The sequence below is a fragment of the Tinamus guttatus genome, unplaced genomic scaffold, assembly GCF_059628265.1.
Source record: "Tinamus guttatus ecotype Peru unplaced genomic scaffold, ASM5962826v1 Tinamus_guttatus_pri_ptg000510l, whole genome shotgun sequence".
NCBI classification, from domain to species: Eukaryota; Metazoa; Chordata; class Aves; order Tinamiformes; family Tinamidae; genus Tinamus; species Tinamus guttatus.
Genome location: NW_028289044.1, coordinates 2,218,006 through 2,237,186, shown reverse-complemented (window position 1 = coordinate 2,237,186; position 19,181 = coordinate 2,218,006). Strand labels below are relative to the sequence as shown.

General features: G+C 41.2%; 1 protein-coding gene and 1 long non-coding RNA gene across 2 annotated transcripts in view; one reads left to right on the top strand and one right to left on the bottom strand.

The window, feature by feature from the left end:
- Nucleotides 1–19,181, top strand: part of LOC148592825 (uncharacterized) — a 168,496-nt gene that overhangs the window by 32,422 nt on the left and 116,893 nt on the right. The window lies entirely within an intron of this gene.
- The window catches only part of NIPAL2 (NIPA like domain containing 2), a 48,204-nt gene that overhangs the window by 9,218 nt on the left and 19,805 nt on the right, over nt 1–19,181 (bottom strand). The window contains exons 3-6 of the mRNA XM_010226349.2: nt 18,790–18,961; nt 8,413–8,472; nt 6,318–6,439; nt 1,405–1,501 (exon numbers count right to left, since the gene is read on the bottom strand). Of these exons, the coding sequence (XP_010224651.2) occupies nt 1,405–1,501; nt 6,318–6,439; nt 8,413–8,472; nt 18,790–18,961 (451 nt within the window). The remainder of the gene's footprint in view (nt 1–1,404; nt 1,502–6,317; nt 6,440–8,412; nt 8,473–18,789; nt 18,962–19,181) is intronic.

Below are 19,181 nucleotides of genomic sequence, written 5' to 3'. Positions count from 1 at the left end.
CGGATTCCTGAGCTCCCTCAGATTGTGGCTCTGCTGTAAACAGGGGCAGCCCTCATGGTCAGTCTGCCTAAAACAGCAGCACTCAGGAGTGAAAACCCATCCTGGCACCACTACACTCCCCACTATACAGCAAGAGCCTGGAATTCTTGGGAGCACTCATTTTCCTGCTCCTGGTGGCAGAGCCCAAAACTGGGAGCAGTTCAAGGGAGCTTTCCCAAAGTTCCCAGGTTCCACGTGGGATCTGAGACCCTAGCTGAACTCACACATCCTACACTGTCCTGCAAACCAAGAGAAGTTAAACACTTAGCTGCAAGACACTGGGGGCTCTTAAATGTCTCATGTGGAGAGTGTGGAAATCCCTCAAGGCTAACGTAGTGCTACAGATCCTAATGTTCCTGATGACAGGGAATTTAAGTAGGTGGACTGTCCCAAAGTGATAAATCTGTAAGCCCAACCTTATCAGCTGAGTAATAAACCAGGCAAGGATCTGGTGAAATCCAACTAACAAATCATATTCCATTAAATCCAAATTGTGTAACTGGCAAACCCCACTGAAACTCCATTTTATCAAAACATTTCTGACCAGCGCCATCATAAACATGTTTTCTCAGTTTTTGCAAGCTGATACATGTACCCACTGAACTCAGTGGAAAATGGATTGATATCGGGGCACAGTTTCAGCCCCTTTCACCTCAATCATCAAATAAATATGGTGTCCCATGAGGGTTTCTGTGGAGAACCATGAAGACAAAGATAGGAGAAGATGTGGAGTGGTAACAAATTCATAATATATCCTGCAAGCAGTAGAACTTTACAGATAACCTCCTGCCTTTTTTCAAAATGGATTCAAATCTGACTTTATTAGAAGCTGCCTTAGAAAATGATCTTCCCCGTTTCTCTGAATATTGATTATTTTCTGACAGCAACATTAATCAGAACACAAACTTCACTGGCACACAGAATATTTGTTATGCCTCTGAAAAAGTGGTGAAACACAGTAAGTTGCATATGCAGACAGGCACAGGTAATTCAAAGAAAAGTTTCCAGACAGTCACACTGTAGCACTGCATATACTTACAGAGTGCCTACAAGGTCTTCACTTCACTGTTTCAAAGTACTGATTTTTGCCACTTTTGTGTTATTCTAAAAGGCTTCAATAGAATATTAATTTAAGCAAATCTGTAAAAGGAAACAGTCCTAGCAATATGCATAGAAGCTGTGTTTAGTAATTGTTTTTTTCTTTTTGAAAAGGGACCACAGTAAAATCATTTAAATGAAAATGTTTTTAAGGATTCTCCTCCAGCTCCTCTCCACACAGCTTTGAATGGCCAGATCTGGACTAGCAGGGGGGACTGAATTATCAAGCAACAGACAGCAATATTAAAGTGAATAACATATTCTTACCCAGTAGTGCTACCAGCATTAACAAAACTACAATGTGCTTCACAGCCTTTCTTTTGTAAAAATAGAGGAGAATGCAGAATGTGATTATTTCAATGATCTGGAAGTGAAAAGGAAGAAAGTTATGATCTGTTATGTAATAAATGCTTCATTCAAAGTCTTTGAGATGTCACACACATCCACTGTGCTCTAACAGTTCAAGTGAGAGTTACTCTATTAAGCATTTTGACTAAAAAATAACCTTCTCACAAATCGACTGAGTTTTCAAACAACCATTCTCATATATCTTTTATATTGTAGAGTAAGTTAAATTTAAGCATTTATTCTTTCTTTTCCTTTTGCTCATCTATTTTCTCGCTGGTAGCATTAAGAATAATTTTAGTGTACCAGTAAAGTCACCCATGTTTGCTAGAAACAATTCTTACAGAAATTTCCTATTTATAATCCCTCCAGAGTGATGCACTTACCTGGGGGAATGGCCATCTCTCCCTTTAGTGATGGTTTTCCTAGTGCCCACCCCTGTGACATGCAAACTCACTTTTTGCCATGCTCTTTGCCCTTCTTCCTGCTTCTAACCAAAAAAATCTTTAACACGGTCTTTTTATTCAAACCTGCTGCCACACATAAATGGGGAAGAGCATTTATTTCACGTGGTGGTTCTCAGATCACTGGCTACCTGTCAGAGGAGTACCTGGAAAAGCTCAGCGACACACCAGCAGACCATGCCGCAGGACATCTGCGGTTGCTGAAGCAGCTTTACTTACACTGTACACAGTCCAAATTTTCTCCCTCAATACCATCTGACAGCTCAATGACTGACGGTTAAATTTACAGAATTGCTATTAAAAGCCTCCTTGCAGATTCCCTTAGTAACTCTTGCTTTTTGCCAGTGTGGTGCCATTTCAGCAGCAGCGGCTCAGCAAAAGCTCCCTGCTATTACCAGCTGTGGAAGTCATAGAATCATAGAATCACAGAATGCTTAAGGTTGGAAGGGACCTCTAGAGATCATCTAGTCCAACCCCCCTGCACACGCAGGGTCACCCAGAGCACGTGGCACAGAGTGGCATCCAAGTGGGTTTTGAAGATCTCCAGAGAAGGAGACTCCACAGCCTCTCTGGGCAGCCTGTTCCAGTGCTCTGTCACCACCAGACCTCGCTCTGGGCTGAAAACCAGGCAAGTGAGATGGTGCTGGGGAGTCTGCCAGGCTGGCAAACTGCAGCCCACTGCCAAACAAATATTTGCTCTGCTCTCATTTACCTGAGGAGGTGCCTGAGAGGGAAGAAGACAGGTCTCCAGCCTGCCTCCTACCAGGGTGCTGCGGGGCTAAGCACTCCATGCTTAGCCTAACAATAGCCATGAGGCAGGACTGGAATCAAAAAGATCTGCGTATTTATTGCACTGATAAAATTTCAAATTAAACAACAGAACAGTTAGTACTAGTGGTTATATAATGAAACATAGCCAGTTTCTCCTTTTGAAGAAAGAGCACACCAGGAAAGCAGTCATCTGCCCAAGTCAGCTACTAAATTTCTCTGCCACACTAATGATCCCCCAATATAATAGTGTTCAAAAACACTAGCAGAACATAATTATGCTTTAATTATTTTTTGATTTACTGTTATAATTATCCTTTGTTCCCAAAGACAACCAAAAGGCAATTGCATCTCAGGACACAAATTTGGCTTCTATATCACATTTCTCTAAGAAATCCCAAAGAAACCAATGATCACAAGATTTTAGAAAAGCGTATTATTTTCTACAAACATGCCCTACATATAAAAAATATTTTGCTATTAGTTCAACAAATGCATTTCTGGGCTAATCTTGGCAACTGTTATGAAATGCAGGTCTCATCTCCCTTCACAATGACTTCTCTCCCCACCACGCTTGCAACCAGAGGTGAAAGCTGGGACACCATAGGATAGAAAAGAGGCTTTTGCTCCAGTCTTGCACAGAGGAGCTGCACCAACTTCTCCGGGTTTATTCAACAGTGTTAACAGTGAGCATGTCTAAATTGGGAAGCAAGGTAGGAGTCATATTAGTAGCTGCAGACATGCACTGCTGGACCTGCAGAAATGCTACCTCATGCCACCTCCAGCTTGCTGCATGCTCTGGCACTTCACCATGACTTCCAAGAGCAGAAGGGAGCGCAGAGCACCATTAACCTCAATAGATCCACATTGCTGCTGCTGGCTCCGTGCACCAGCCCCTCATCAGTCTCCCTGTCATTGGCTCTTCTCTTGCTGAAGAGCTATCATAAAACTCCACTGTGGCCTCTCTCTGCTTAAAAGCAAATCAAACTAACAAAAAAAAAAATCCAAAAACAACAACAAAAAAACCCAAACCATGCTTCTGGAAGTAAACAGCCAGGGAACATAAAGAAGCCCCTGACAACAGGCTCTGGAAGGGGCAGGCAGGTCTGTGTGCTTGGCTGAGGCCACCTCCTGGGGAAGCCTCTAAGAGCAGTGGTGTAGCTGGGGACAGGTGGTCCTGAGGACACACTTGCCAAGGAAGCTGATGCTTGATTTTGATGGCTGTAATTTAACTTTACCCAGCTCTACCAAGTCTTGCCCATTGAGCACAAAATTCAAACAATTAGCGCTCTCCTCATACGCACCAGCAACTAAACTGTCCTTCCCCTATTTGTGGTGCTACAGTTCCCTGCCACTTGCTGACCCACCTGCAGGTCACCTTGAGCCACCAGGCAAGGGAGAGGCCATGGCAATGAGCCATGCTGCCAGCAGAATGTGTGGCTCTAGTGGGATCCCACGGAGAGGGGCATCCCTCTGGGGTGTCCCAGCTTCAGGATTGGGTCCTGAGCAATTCCCAAAAAGGTGCTCTCACACAGCTGATAGCAGTGGCAGTGTTAAATGCAAACTCCAGGAGGGAGAAGTGTTTAGATTAGCTCAGCTTCATGTATTCTGTTTAGAAGAACTAAAGGAACTTGACCTGACAACTAGTCTGTACTGAAGCCCACTGTTTATTCAAGCCCACATCTCATCAAGATTTTTATATTCATTATGTTTTCCATGTTTCTAAGCATTACCAGAAGGCACCAGATCAAAATACCACCGTCTCTCTCAATTGTTTTTGTAGGACATAACAGCATCATAGGGATCAATGAACCAGGAGCATTCTTCTAGGTCTTCCAGGCACTTTGAAGGAAAAACAGAAATTCTCTGAACCTGATTTTACAGAAATTAAATATTAACAGCTCAATGTTCCTCTGTTTAGGGAAACCTAAGAGCTTCATCTATAATTTATCCTCTGTAGCGACTAAAACTGCACATAAGCAAAAGAGAAAATGCAAGATAGGATAGTCATTCTTGCTCAGACATGATTTACTGCAAAAGCTCAGGAAGTGAGTCAAAGTTGCCTCCGGTGGGAAATTCAGGCTGTTTTTTGTAGACCTCCTCTGATGTCAGTGGAGTGCCACCTGGACATGGTTTATCACCCACACAGAGCACTTTGTACCATTGGGAATTTATCTTTCTCAGCAGACCTCACATCAGGGCTACTTTTGGAAAGTTGGACTGCATTATACTGCTGCACTGTCTCCTCTCTGTATATATTTATGCTGGAAACTCTGCAGCTTCTGCTGTGCTTTTTATATCTCAGGAGCCAACCTGTGCTAGGCAATTCACAAACAAATATGAAGAGCTAGTACCCTGCCCAGAGCATGTTTATAGTAGGTTTTGTCTTACATTCCAGCAGCCTGCCAGGCTAATCAGGCTGGTATCTGAGTCTTTTGTGTAGCTTTCCCTTCCCCTTCTTCTTTGGACATCAAGCTCAAAACAAATGAATCCAAGGATCAAAGGAACAAATCAAGCAATGTGTTAATGGCGATGGAGTCAACAAGGCTTCCTGTGTAGTTACTCTCTCTGTAGAGAGTATCCAATGCAGAATTGGATACTGGCTGAGGCCAGGGAAAGTGAGGAGACAGTCTAGGGGTTACCTACCACCTTCTTTTAGTCTTTCCTAGGAAGAACAAAGCAGTTTTCCTAGGCATTCAACTGTGTTCTTATGGCCTTTTCCAGAAACAAAGTCAAAGATGTCCTCTGGGAAAAGCAATTTTTCAGCAAAGTGTTGGTTTTGAGGAAAAGTTTGAGAACTTCCTACTGAAAAAAGTCTGGGCACTAATAATATAGTCGAAGTGAGGCACTTCATTGGGGAAAAACAACATTTCTGAAGTTCGTATACTGCATCTTCTATATTCAGCTGAAGGAACAACTTTTCAGCATTCTAGAGGGAGAGGGAGAAATTCTTCCTACTCATTCTGGTCTTGATCATGATGCTAATTAGATGCATCAAAGAAGCAGGATGGGGTTTGAAGTTTGTATACAGATACTTCAATCGAGCAGAATTTTTGCGTTTGAATTCAAACTCGGGTTTGGGTTAACAGCAGATGTCAGCAAAGCAGGCAGCCTCTCCACATCTCTACTCCATGCAAGGCTCCTCTGGGCCAGACTCAGCAATGGGGGAATAAAACAGAGTGGCATGACCAGAAGGATGCATAGCCGAATTTTCAAAACCACTATTCTATCACATTCCAGAAAAGCACTATAATTTAGATGTACGTACAGACAACGTGGTATGAACACATACATAGCAAGTATAACCAGTGCCAATGTTTAGTCTTTCCCTCAAGTCCATTAAAAAATAAAATATTTTCTTTCTGATCAGTCCTGCAAAACTGTGACTTTCCTTTGGCACATAGCTTAAAAGGCATCTTTTGGTTTATCAGATTTTCAGCATGGGGACTTGCTGACCCAGGGACTTGCTCTTTCTCCTTTGAAAACCACACAGGGAGCAATTTATCTTTCAGATCAAGTTTCAGACTCCAATTCATAAGGTTGCAAAAAGTGCAAGATCCCCATTTATTCTAATTTAAGGAGAACTGCAATCTAAATACTCACCGCATATATCACAAAAGGCCAGCTCACTAAGTAATTCTGTACTTTCTTTGCTGTGATTTCTTGGGGTACATTTGGAGTGAAAGTCACCAACAAGTATGTTCCTGCTACTGCCAGCGTTCCTCCTGTAAAGAAAAGACATGTTACTTTGGTAATAGGCATAATCACAGCTGTCTTTGCTCTCCAGCTCATTTGGAAATAGCTTGTAGCAGAAAATTTTAGTCCATTTCATCAGATCTGGGCTTAGGAAATGGTATTCTTACCTAGCATAACTTTTAATAAACACTAAAAGGATTGTGGAAATCAGAGGGGAAAGCTGTCAGGAAAGACTCATGAATTAGAGCTCCAATTGGGCAACACATTTCCAGGTAAGCTCAATTCTAACACCAAGTGCATGACAAAGGAGAATCAATCCTGTGTATTCCTCGTAGTCACAAAGCAGATCACATAAACTCATCCTAAACTGAAAGGACAACTTGTTTATTGAGGCAGACAGCTGGATCATTAAACAGTGCAAATAAATACAGCCCTTCCGAAGTCAGTGTGACCACAGAGATCTGCACCAGCTATGGACCTGCCCTGGAAACTTTAAGTGCAACAGATATGTTCCAGTCCAACGCTTGTGTGAAGCTGTCATGAAGCCAACATTTTGGCCACTCCCTGCTGTATTTGCAGACCTATGAACTGTTTTATAAAAGGTTGAATTACAAGAGACTGTTCAGCCTTCAGGTTGCCGGGCCCTTTTTCAAGGTCAAACTTGCCTTATTGTGCTTTTAATAAAAATCTGGAAGTTCTGCCTCGTGGACAGCCAGCTGACAAACACAGATGTTCACAGAGGTATCTAGATACAAGTGAGCCGATCATGAGCTCATAAGCTGTATTGGATTAAGGAAGATATTAGCTAATCAATTTTTTTTCAACTAATCTTTAAAAATTCTTGGCAAAGCTGTATATCAGTATGGAATACAAGGGTTAGGAATACAAAACAAAGCACATCCGGAGGGCTTTGCTGGCACTGCTATCACACACAGTTCCTTTGGAAAAGCAAAACTGTTCTATATTTATGTGCTTGCAAAAACATCACCATATTTCCCATCATACAGCTCATTCCTATGGAATGTAGCAACATTGTTAAATCCTCCTTGCAAAGTCTAACTCACAGAAATAAAATAAATCAGTGCTGAACACTACTTAAAGCAACCCACAGTGTGTAAGGCCATAAGGGAAACACGATCAGTTGGGGGAGGAGGAGGAGGAGGGGCAGATTTTGAATGCAGCACTTGAGCTGGCAAACTTGGATCCCAAACCTAAATAAATATTGTATAGTATTCCTGGAACAATACTGAGCAGATCTCTCCAAAGCATTCATGAGAACAGCTGGAATGTCCTCATTAGAGTATCAACAACCAAGACTAGTAATGTTAGGAACCCCACAGTAAAGCAGGCAACCCACAGCAACATCAGGTGCACTATCCCAGCTGAGACAGCTTGGTGTAAAGTCCAAACCCTGAAATCTGCTTGTCTTTCACTATTAATATGTTCAAGCAAGGCAGTTTTGATATGCAACAAAAATCTTGGATGCAGACTAAAAGCTGACATGCTTTTACAGAAAAGGCTGTTTCCCAACAAAAAAGTCAACAACATGATTATTTGTTCTTTGAACTGGCAAAATTAGTACCAACAGCAAAGTTGTCATTTTTAATTGCGCTTCAATTTTTGTGCAATATCATGCAGAAAGAAAAAATATCTTCTATTTGAATGAATAATTCAAAGGTCCTATTGTTTTATTAAAATTTCTTTGTACTCATGAAGATAATACTAAATACATCCTCAGAGGCAAAAATAGACAATGAAAATAAATCTGAGCAGTAAGGACACATAAAGAATGAGTTATAAGAGAGGGGAATCTGGGTGTGCAATCTTCATACGTATTGAAAATTCTCCCTCGTTTTGCCACTTCCTCACAATTTTTAAAGTATCATCCTCAAAACACTTGCTCAGGGAAGTGGGAGTGTGAAGGTGTGGGGGGCTGCGTGAGAGTTACAGCTTGCTAAGCATATGGCAGTACACATGCCCATATTAGCAAATGCTTACTTACCCAATATATCAGCAGCCCTCATCGTCTCCTTTAGGAATAGGCCAGAAATAAATGCACTACCTAGAAGGAAGATACAAGGATGTCTTTCATAATCGATAGAATATCAAGTGCTATAGCAAAAAGCTGACGTGGGTGAAGCATACATGTCTCTTGGGTGTTGCTATCATACTGTCCTGTGGTATAAGAAGCCAGGAGTCTGTCCTGGCAACCAACCTACTTTCAGGTTTTAAAGCATCGTAAATGCACCCATTAGGCTCTTAACTGCCTGTCTCCCGCTCGGACACTGCTTTAACTGACCTGGTTTAGTCATATGTGAAAATCCTAGGAAACCTGGGAACTGCTTAGCACTACTGATCCACTCCCCATTTTTTTTTTTTCTGTGAATTCAACTATATGGACTTCACAGAATCACAGACTGGTTGAGGTTGGAAGGGACCTCTAGAGATCACCTAGTCCAACCCCCCTGCTCCAGTAGGGACACCCAGAGCACGTGGCACAGGGTGGCATCCAGGCAGGTTTTGAAGATCTCCAAAAAAAGGACACTCCACAACCTCTTGATCAAGGCAAATTGCCTTGCAAAGAGGGTTAAATTGTGCTTCCTTTGGTAGTAGAAGCCTAGAAATAAAGCAACAGACGTACAGCCCAGAGGAAGACAGCTGCTGCAAAAGCACAACAGTTAGTATGAACGAAGACTGGTCATGATGTCTGCAAACAGGCAGGTGAAGAAGCTCTTGTGTGTACCATAGCGGTAGCACAACTTTCTGGAGTGATTTGTGAGAGGGAAATAAAATGAAAATGAGCACTGGAAATAAGCTCCTATTTCTTGGCTGTCAGCTCTTTCACTTGCCCAGCCCTGGTATTGACCTTTGTGCCACCTCCTAATCCTACCTCCTCTGGCAAGGCAGGAGGGGATGAGTAGAAGTAGTGATCAAGATGGGACTTCTGGTGAGCAACTCAGTGTGGACATGTGCTGAACAGGAACGAAGGGCTTTGGACTGCTGGCCAGCCAGGAAAGAAACCTCTATTCCAGCATTTATTACAGCATCTACCATGAAGAAGATGAGAAAGAGCCTGAAACGACCTTCTCCGTTTATTCTTCTAACAGTAATTTAAGCTGTTTGTGGTTGTCCTTGCCTAGTATCTCTGTTATTTTCGTGGAAAAGTTAATTTGTGGTTAGCTAGTAGATGTATCCTAGATAAATCAAAACAGGGTCATATCAAGACATAAACAGAAATCTGGAATTCACCATAATGTCTGTGTTGCACAATCAGTAGAAAATCAGACATAGTCTGAAAATCATATATTTAAACTGTATGATGAGTAATGGAGATCTCTCCAAATGAATACAAGCAATTGAAAATGCCTCACTGAAAGCAAGCTACTTAAGTGGCATAGTTTTCCTTATATATATTTTCTTATACCATGTTGCAGCGATAACTTTACTGAGGAAATGACACTGGTATCCAGGCAACATTGGTACAACCAGAGCTGCTTAACTTTAGAAAAGAGAGAGAAGAAAAATCAGGAAAGGAGCAGCAGCCACCCTAGTAAGATCAGGAATGAATTACTGCTCTGTCTCCCTACAATCATAACTCTCAAATGCCATTTCAGACCACCCACCCAAGCAGTCAGTATAATGAGAAAGACCTGTAGCTTAATGAATGGAGGCCTCAGCGATTTTTATTCTTTGAGTCCATGCTCTTGTCATCAGTGTTAATAAATACAGTAAATTGAACATGAGAAGAATGCAAGACTTGACCCTGCTAAGTGCTGAGCATCTCCTGGGAAGGTCTGGCTGCCTTCTCCTCTGGTGAACTGAAATAGATCTAAGAGACACCAGTGCCTTCTGGGAGACAATCATAGAGTTTGGTCAACGATCCTTCAGCTCACAAGAACAAGGTTTCACACAGCCATTTCCATTGGCCTCATGTGGGCTCTCACACTCAATGGTCTCAGTTTATTACAAATTTTATACCAGTTATGGTGAGTTTCCATCTTACCAAACTTTAGATGTCCTCAGCAGAGTACCTATGTCTGAGCATGTTGTCAGGACTCTCAGGGTGCCCATGTGGGATGAGGTGAGTTACACCCCTAATTCTATTGCCTAGCACTTGCAGGGTGATAAGGCAATCTAAGGATCCAGCCTCTGAAGATAGCAGTAGTCACAGGAGGGTTATAACATGTCCAGAATGCATCCATGTAATGAAAATTGTCATTCAATCTGTCATCCACTTTAATAATACATTCAAATGTGGCAAGCCCTTTCTCCAGAAATGGCTGGTTATGCACAAGGGATCATGAGTTTAACAGAATATATGCATAATTAATGCTTTTTATGATGTGTAATATGTAGAACAGTCTAAAAATAGAAGCAGTGTTAGGAACACATATTAGGGCCATCTGGGATGGGAGGAATTGGCAGAAACTGAAATAGGAGGAGAAGCGCAACAGAAAGGGAGGAGAGTGAAACCAGTGAGAGACTTCGAACAGAAAAGGTAACTGTCTCTGTGGATAAACCTCCGAGACGCCACATCTGTGGAAGTGAAGAGTAAATCAGGAGCAGAGCAAAAGAACAGAGAACAGTTACAGAGAACAGAGAGGGGACTTGCACTGCAGCCTGGCGAAGACTGACAACACCCTCAGAACTAAATTTTAAGCAAGTACTGAAGTGCAACCAAGACAACACCTTGTTGTTTTACATTGCCTACATTTTAATTTTTGCTTGTAACTTTCTGCTTTTAAGCTTTGTAAGTTTGACTTTCAAATCATCTTTTACGCTCACCAATTTGCAGAGTCAGCCTGAGCCTGGGTAAATGAGAGGAATCAAGAGCAGATCATGTATAGGGTAGTTCTCTGGAAGCCTTGGGCTGGAGGAGAAGGGGAATAAAAAGAGTCCCAGGAGTGCACTGCAGGATGGCACTCGCCTTGCCATCTGCAGGTCTGGTGTTTTCTTTTCTGCAATCGTCAAAGAGAGACAACAGGGAGCAAAATGGAGAGAAACACGGGTGCCCTCACAGCTGCTCTGCCCCACTTCCTAATACTCTTTAGAGCTCCAACCTACAGTCTCAGATGGGTCTAGCTGCTTAAAACATTAATCTCTGCAGAAAAGTCAGTTTAAACCAACATGCTAGATGACAAACACTTCTCCCTGCATTTCTTCTGTGGTGTGGTGGCCTCCTTGCTTTAAGACAGGTTTGCACTAAGGCCCTCCTGAGGTTCCTTCAAGCCTATGATCTGATGAAGCCATGGCAGAAGAGGAAGTGGACAGCCAGCGACCACTGCTTAGCACACCAGATGTACAAATCAAAGCCCTTCCTACGTCCCCGATTCAGCTCCTAAAAGCAGCCCTGCTAAAATGCTCGTGCTCTGCTCCCCAGACCCTTCACAACTTTGTTTCAACACAAGGTCTTCATACCCTTGCACTTTGCCCCTAGCCAGCCTCTTCCTCGCCTGACTGAGGTGGCCTGTGTCTAACTTCCAGCCAGCCAGCCCCAAATTTCCCCTTCCCCATGCCAGGGTCCTCTCCTTCCCACTCTTTCATGGGAGCCGCATGCATCCTTCTCCTCCACCATTACTGCAGATGTGGAAAATAAACCATTGAACATTATGTTCAGTTCTATGGGTGAATACACAGAGGAAGGGGGCAAATTGCTTGGCTGAAAGGTATTAACATGCGTTTGCAAATGTTCACTAGTTTGCCTGTTTCTTTTTAAAAAGCTATAGACAGTTTGGGAGATTGAGATCCGCCCAAGTGAGAAATTTTCTCTGATTATTTTTTAATTGGTCAGCAATAGAATTCAAAAATATAGTAATACAGAAAATATTGTGTCAAAGTGTAAGCTCTCAGGAGCTTGGCAATAAAACAAGCAATTTATAATTGTCTTAAAATCTTGTTGGTTTTGAGTCACTGGTTTGGGAATACCACACATGCACAACCCTGCGTCTGTCAGCCTGCATGTCACTGAGGCAAGGACAGCATCCTGATTTGTGTGAGGAGGCTTGTACGCTCTCAGAACATTTTTAGCTTTTTAACTAATTATTAAAGTAAAACTTTCAAAAACAGGCACAGATCCAATTCCTATTGAAACCCTGCTATAACTAGAGTGGGACAGAACATTTTGGGAGACTTTCTGTTAAGTATTAAACTGAGTACTGAACCAAGCCTGCACAAATGAGGACTGCACAAATTAAAACACGTCCTAAAGCAATCTTTACATTCATTTCTTATCTTGATTGCATGATCATATCAACACCCACAAAGTAAGAAGTCTGTAAAATAGCTCTATCAATATGTCCATTTCTGAAGGCTCATGGAACTCTTCATCTGGAAGTACAGAATTAAAATTTCAAATGAAAACTATTATGACTTGATACAATATCGAAATTATGATAAATAACTATTGGGTAGAAAATGCAAAAAGATCAGTTTATCTGGAGCTTTTTTTTTTTTCAAACATTCTTGTCTTCTCATGCTTCAACATAAAGCAGGCTGTTTTGTATTCATTAGCTCTCTATTACTGCAGCACATGAATCCCAATTTTAATGGAAAGAAATGGTAGAAAGTGTTCTTTTTCTGCATGATATACAATTAAGTGCTTCATAAGGGAGGGCTGTAGTGGTGCTACACATAGCTTTGTCAGAAGCTGAATCTCCTAGGAGAGTGATAGTGTGCGATTATCTCCATATGTGGGTTTTCTCTAGCACAAATAGAAGAAACGGATTGTATAAAATTTGTATTCTACCAACAGAATGGTCGGGTCCCAACTCACAAAACAACTCATCTGCCTCCTAGACATGAAATCTGCAGTTAGGCTTGTTACATGCTTGTTTTTCTAGGAAAGAAATTATAAAGAACAATATAAATTAAAGACAGAAAGTACACATTAAAATGCTGATCCTTAGAGGATATTTTCTAAATTTTGTCCAATCCAGCCTTAGGAGACTCGAATAACAAAGTGTCCATCAATTATTTTTCCTACCAAAAGCTATTTCATAAATAAGTATATGTTGTTTTTAAATTGTTTTCCTGATTCCCAGTCTGTTTATGAATCTCATCTCTTTATTCTTAGTTTTGTTGTCAGGCACTACCCTAAAGAATTCCTCTACAATTTATGTCCATAGTCTTCAGTATAAACATGTTCTTCCTTTTCCCCTTTTCAAGTCTTAGATTAGGATTTTTACTATTTTAAATCTATATAATAAATTTTAGCTCCTCATAAATGCTCACAGACTATTTTTGCTGCTTCTGGCATGTACAATAAAGTGGCACAAAATGCAGGTTTGCCTCAAACATTCATTCCATTAAGCCAAACTGAGTAGTAACAAAGCTAAGGTCATGGCAATTAGGTAAAGGCATTTAAAGTCACACATTTTGCAGAATAATTTTTATCCATTTCACTAGCACTCTAGACGAAATATGAAAGGCTTGCTAGTCATGATATAAAGACTTCTGTTTAATGTTTCTACTTCTATCAGTTTACCTTCAATCAAAGCATTTATGCTGTTTTACACAATTCAAGGAGCTGCTCCAATATACGAAGCAGTTTAACCCAGCTGATTTTGCACTGAACCTGTTAAAGAGTGCTCAAGCAGCAACAACATCACAAGCAACCTGCTCCTGTAGAAGGGCACATCTTAGAGTGACCCGATATAAAAGCAGTTAGATATGCCTTAATCCTTCTTCAAATGCATGCAAAAATCTCCTGCCTCTTGGTCGAGAAGGTCTGCACAGAAGATGATGGGGCAGTTCATTGGATTGCTGCAGCCCAAATGCACAGTGAGCCTGGGCACAGATTTTGGAGAGAAGCTCTTCCTGGGGATGTATCAGTATCTGCCCCAAGAGGGGACCTGGAAGCTGGTACATTAATAGTGGGACCAGGAGGCAAGGCTGAGATAGTGAGGTGGCTGGTCATGAGTAAATGTTGTTTGCCAGAAGAGAGATGGGGTGAAAAAATACAAACGACAGGCGAAAGGCTGTGAAGCACGTTCAGAAGGGAAGGATCTTGTTCTGAGAATGGGGCTGTACTCAGAGTTTTAGGGTAGACTCTAACATCTCCCTCTTCTGCCAAGGGCCATGTGGGCAACCAATGGTGATGAGAGGCAATGGTGGCAACTACAGGGCATAAGGACAGGACACGCTGCAGGCACTGTCCCCTCAGTGCAGCCTGCATGTAGACCATGACTGAGAATCTCTTTGCCCCAAGACCTTCGATTTAAACCTCCATCATCATATCCTGCCCAAGTCTCAGAAGTACCATCTCAGCCACAGAGGGGGCTCAGATGAAGAGCCTGAGGACCAAAAACCTGCTGATCTCCTCCAGGTTTTCTGGGGGAGAACAGGGCAGATAGGTGGGAGGAGGATGGGTGCTGTTAGAACTTGTGAGATCTGGGTTTACTTCAAGGCCAGCGCTGTGTATCAGAGGATGATTAACAAGAAAAAATGGAGAAAATTAAAGAATACCTGCAAGTTAATCAGAGTTAAATGGAGAGCTAGCTCTCTCTGTGACAGCTGGGGGCAAATTCATCATAGCTAATTGACAACTTGAGCCTATTCTTAATTTATATGGTAGATAATGGTGCACTAAATACAAAGGAAGATATTAGACTTGGATCAGTTGGTGCATGACCTCTTGATAGCTCTTCTGCACGCCAAGATGTAATCTTTCTAGCATGAGGAAATCGTTCAAAAGAGAAACCATCAGGGTGACCGTAATTTTGGAAACTGTATTACAGAACATACATACTACAGAAAGAAAGAAGGACCCTGAAACCTAACATCCTTTTGTTGCATCTTCTAGAAAAGAACTAATAAAGCAGTTAAAAATGGTGTGATGAGAGCTGTCTGGTGAATGTTTCTTAGTTCTCATTCATAGCAGAGGTCTCAAAATCCAAAGCTCTTTGACCAAAAAGATGTTACATTAGCTTGAGTGGGAGAAATCCATTTCTACATGAACATCTGAGAATCTTTTTCCTAAAGTACCATCAGGGATATCAGTTTTCAGAGTGAAGCAATTTATTGCCCCACAGCTAGTTAGAAAGAGTATATAAGAATGCAAAGGGATCTCAATAATGTCAATCTAAGTGAGTTAAGTGTAAAATAACTCTCTGTGGAATGGTGTAAACTGTGTAAGAAGTGATATCACTCTCTGATACCACTAGCCTCTCTTTGACTCCCTCTTCAACTTATTTCTGTGAGAAGACATAGGAGAATGATGGGGAAAAAACATAAAAGTCTAAAATTACTCAAGCTACATGTAAAACATGATTTTTAATTTTAAAATATAAAAAGCTTTTTATGATCACATCAAACGTATTACTCCTCCATTTTTTAATTAGAAATTTACTAATTTCTCCTCTTGGAGAAAACAACCACTGTCTTCTCGAACTATTTAAAACCCTGAACAGATGTAGAGCTTGTATCATTGCAACCACACACAGAAATACTTCTACAGTGTAAAAAGAAAAAATATAGTCTTCATAGCTAAATTCTAAGGAAAAAAAAGATTCTGGTATGGTGCCAATTTATGGTCTGTGGTGATGGATTCTTTCTAAAACATCCAACACCAGTACCCGGCTCAATAGAATGAGGCACAATTTTTTCACTGTTTAATTGATACCATGTTCAATGCAAAATTCGGTTGGACTGCAGTTAAATGTGGTAGCAGAGCTTAATAGATGCTGGCTCCATCTATTTTAGAACTCAGGGATGCTTCCCAACTAGGAGGTCTGATTCATGGTGGGTAGAGTTCAGATCCGTTCTGGGATAAAACTCAAATGTGCTTCATCCTCTCGCTACACTATGGTTTCCAAGCAAAGGGAAGTTTCCATGCAGACCCGAGAAGCAGTCATAGAGAGGTTCAGAAAGATTAGTGGGCACAGTGGAGATCTCCCCCACTGTACAGCTATGAGATGCTGAGTACCCAATGTAAAAAACTGATTCATCCCCTATAGTCTCAAAATGTAAAAACACATTGCTTATCATTTCATGTCTGTTGACATGAAGTTTGGAAAGAAAAATAAGAAAGACTGAATCAAAACTTAGACATACACATGGAGTTTGCTATCAACTCTTGTTTCCTTAGTTTTAAAGTTTAACTTGCGAAAAGATGGTCATTCAACAATACTTCAAATCAACAGCCAAGCAGAATGCTCAAATCCCATTCTCTGCCACCTAGGAGAGGTCACTTCTCAATGAGAAAAAAATCTTTATCTTTGGAATCAGAAGACCTGCTGCCTAAGCTATCAGTTGCAAAGCTGTTAGCAGATGACATGTGTGTGTCTTGGTCAACTTGTCACTGCCCCAAATGATAAACTGCTCTAAAATTAAGAGGATGTTCTCTCTCTAGCTGTAATTTCAGAAAACAGAAAAGTATCTAGTTGTAGAAAGTGTTACTACAACAGTGCTGTATTTGGCTGTCTACATATTTTTTTTACTTTCCTTTCCTTAAGGGAATGTTTGCTAGACTAAATACAATTTCAGATATTTCTATTGTTTGGGCTATGAAAGGGATACTGTCAGCTGATATATGGGAATGGAATATAAGTTATTGAAGTGCTTTTTGGGGTCTTCCAGGATAAGCATTTTGGTTCAGCCAAAAAAAAAAAAAAGAAAAGTGAGTAGGAGTTTTGATAAAATATAACACTTATGAAAATGGTTTATTGATATTTAATAGAGGTAAGGGGAAACAGAACAGAAGAAACAGATGCAACATTTCTTCATATATTGCAAACACAGGGAAGAAAGAATCTGCCAAGATAAAAATCAACCCTAAATATGACCTGTTCCCTGCAGCAGTTTAATAACCAATGAAATTTTTTTCCATCTCACTATTTTTTATTTCTTCTTGCTAGCTTTATATATTTGCATTTTATTCAGTTTGGTCAACAGATTTACATTGGGATATATCATGTCCAATTTACATTTTAATCTCATTTACATTTTCTTTTAGAAACCCTTCTTAGGATAGTGAACTACAGTAGCTCAGAAAGTCCTTAAATTTATGTAATAATTTAACATTATGGGTTGGAATATATTGTCTGTACTTTCCTTCCCATACTACCTCTATGTTAAATTGCACCCATACATGGTTGACTGCATCCTTCTAATCCACAGGGAAGAAAATTCCTTTTTCCTACTCTCCCATGCAGTATCACTTACCCTGGGCTACTGCAAATATGAAACTGGCAGCTAGAGGCAGGCTATGACATGCTATTGCTTGTCAAAAGCAATCAAAGGAGCTTCAGAAGGACAAAGGAGTATATATACAAAGGAGTATATTCAGAACTGTTGTGATATCTCAGCCCTGAATGTTTCAATTTTGGATGTGAGGTGATAGAATTAAGGGTCACAGCTGCACCCTGAATTCCTATTTTCACAGCTCTCTGCAATATTGCCCTGTGTACTGTTTGACATTGGCATGAGATGATAACCTATTTTAAAATATGTTTCTTTGTCAAAAGAAAGGACATCATGTCTATTTTTATTTACAGAGCTGTAAATAAAATTGTTCTAGTAACAACATATAGTGAAGAGTAAGATGATATCAGGTAAGTTCTAGATATAGGAATAAGTTCTAAATACAGAAACAACTATAGTGAAGACCAACTGATCTGCAAGCGGTAGGCAAGGGAACAAGTGAACAACTTGGTTAATGTCCATAAATAAACTAAAAATTTGAGAAAATTTCTAGGTCCTTCTGATCACATGCTGCTACCTGAGGTAGCAGAATAGACTCTTTGTTCATAGTAAGGGTACTGAAAAATAATCTGAAGAAAACAGTGATTTAATGAAGTAAAAATTTCTGCAGCTCTGCTAAGAGGCCTTTCTCTGCAGAAGTGGCTGCAGTGTGGGGACCCAGGTGTGCCAGCGGGCATGGGCACCCGCCAGCAGTGTGAGGACAGAGCCAAGTGAGCTGGCCTGCGTCAACATAAAGCATGGAGGGGGGCAAGGAGGATCAGGAGAGTCTGCCTGGAGTGACAACAGCATCAGAAACACATTGTCAGCTCTTGGGATCAGAGCGGAGCCCTGCAGAGCCATCAGGACTTGGGCCCATTTGTGGGGCTGCAGGGCCGCAAGGTTCACATGGTGGCAATGTTGGTTGGGAGCAGGTGAACAACCTGCAGGTACTGGCACACCACAGGCAACAAAAGACAAAGCTATAGCGAAAAATAGATATTAGAAGGTGTCCAAGTTAAGCACAGGGTTTGTGTTTGACTGTCAGGCCATGTAATTATATGAATCATTTCTTTTCAAACCATAACATTAGCACTTTTTTCTCTCGTGTTTCTGCTGCAGTTCCTCTGGTATTGTTCCTCAGATCACAAAGTAGTGTTTGATTACAGCAACTACCCAAGCAAAATGAGGCAAACCATCTCACCTACGACAGATACACATCCTAGCGGAGCGACAAGGGCAGCGGGGGCAAGTCCGTAGGCTGTGAAATTCCCCACCTCTCCAAGCCCCAGGAGGATAATCCCACACCACCATAGCTTGCTCGTGTAGTAGGGCTTTGAATCTGTCTGGCAAGCCAGTCGCAGGTGAGCGCATTTCTAGAAAATTAATTGTTAGGAACAGACATGAAAAGAAAGACTTCCATTGTGCTCTTATGCATAACAAAAGTGGGGTAATTAGGGGGCTGTCAACTTCAAATTCCAGGTGCATCAAGGTTTTCTTTTTGAGCACGCCTTTCAGCGTGATCTTACAGACATCCTGCTTTGTGTAAACTTAACGTTGCCTGAGCTTTGTGTTTTAACAGCCCTGCTTTATATT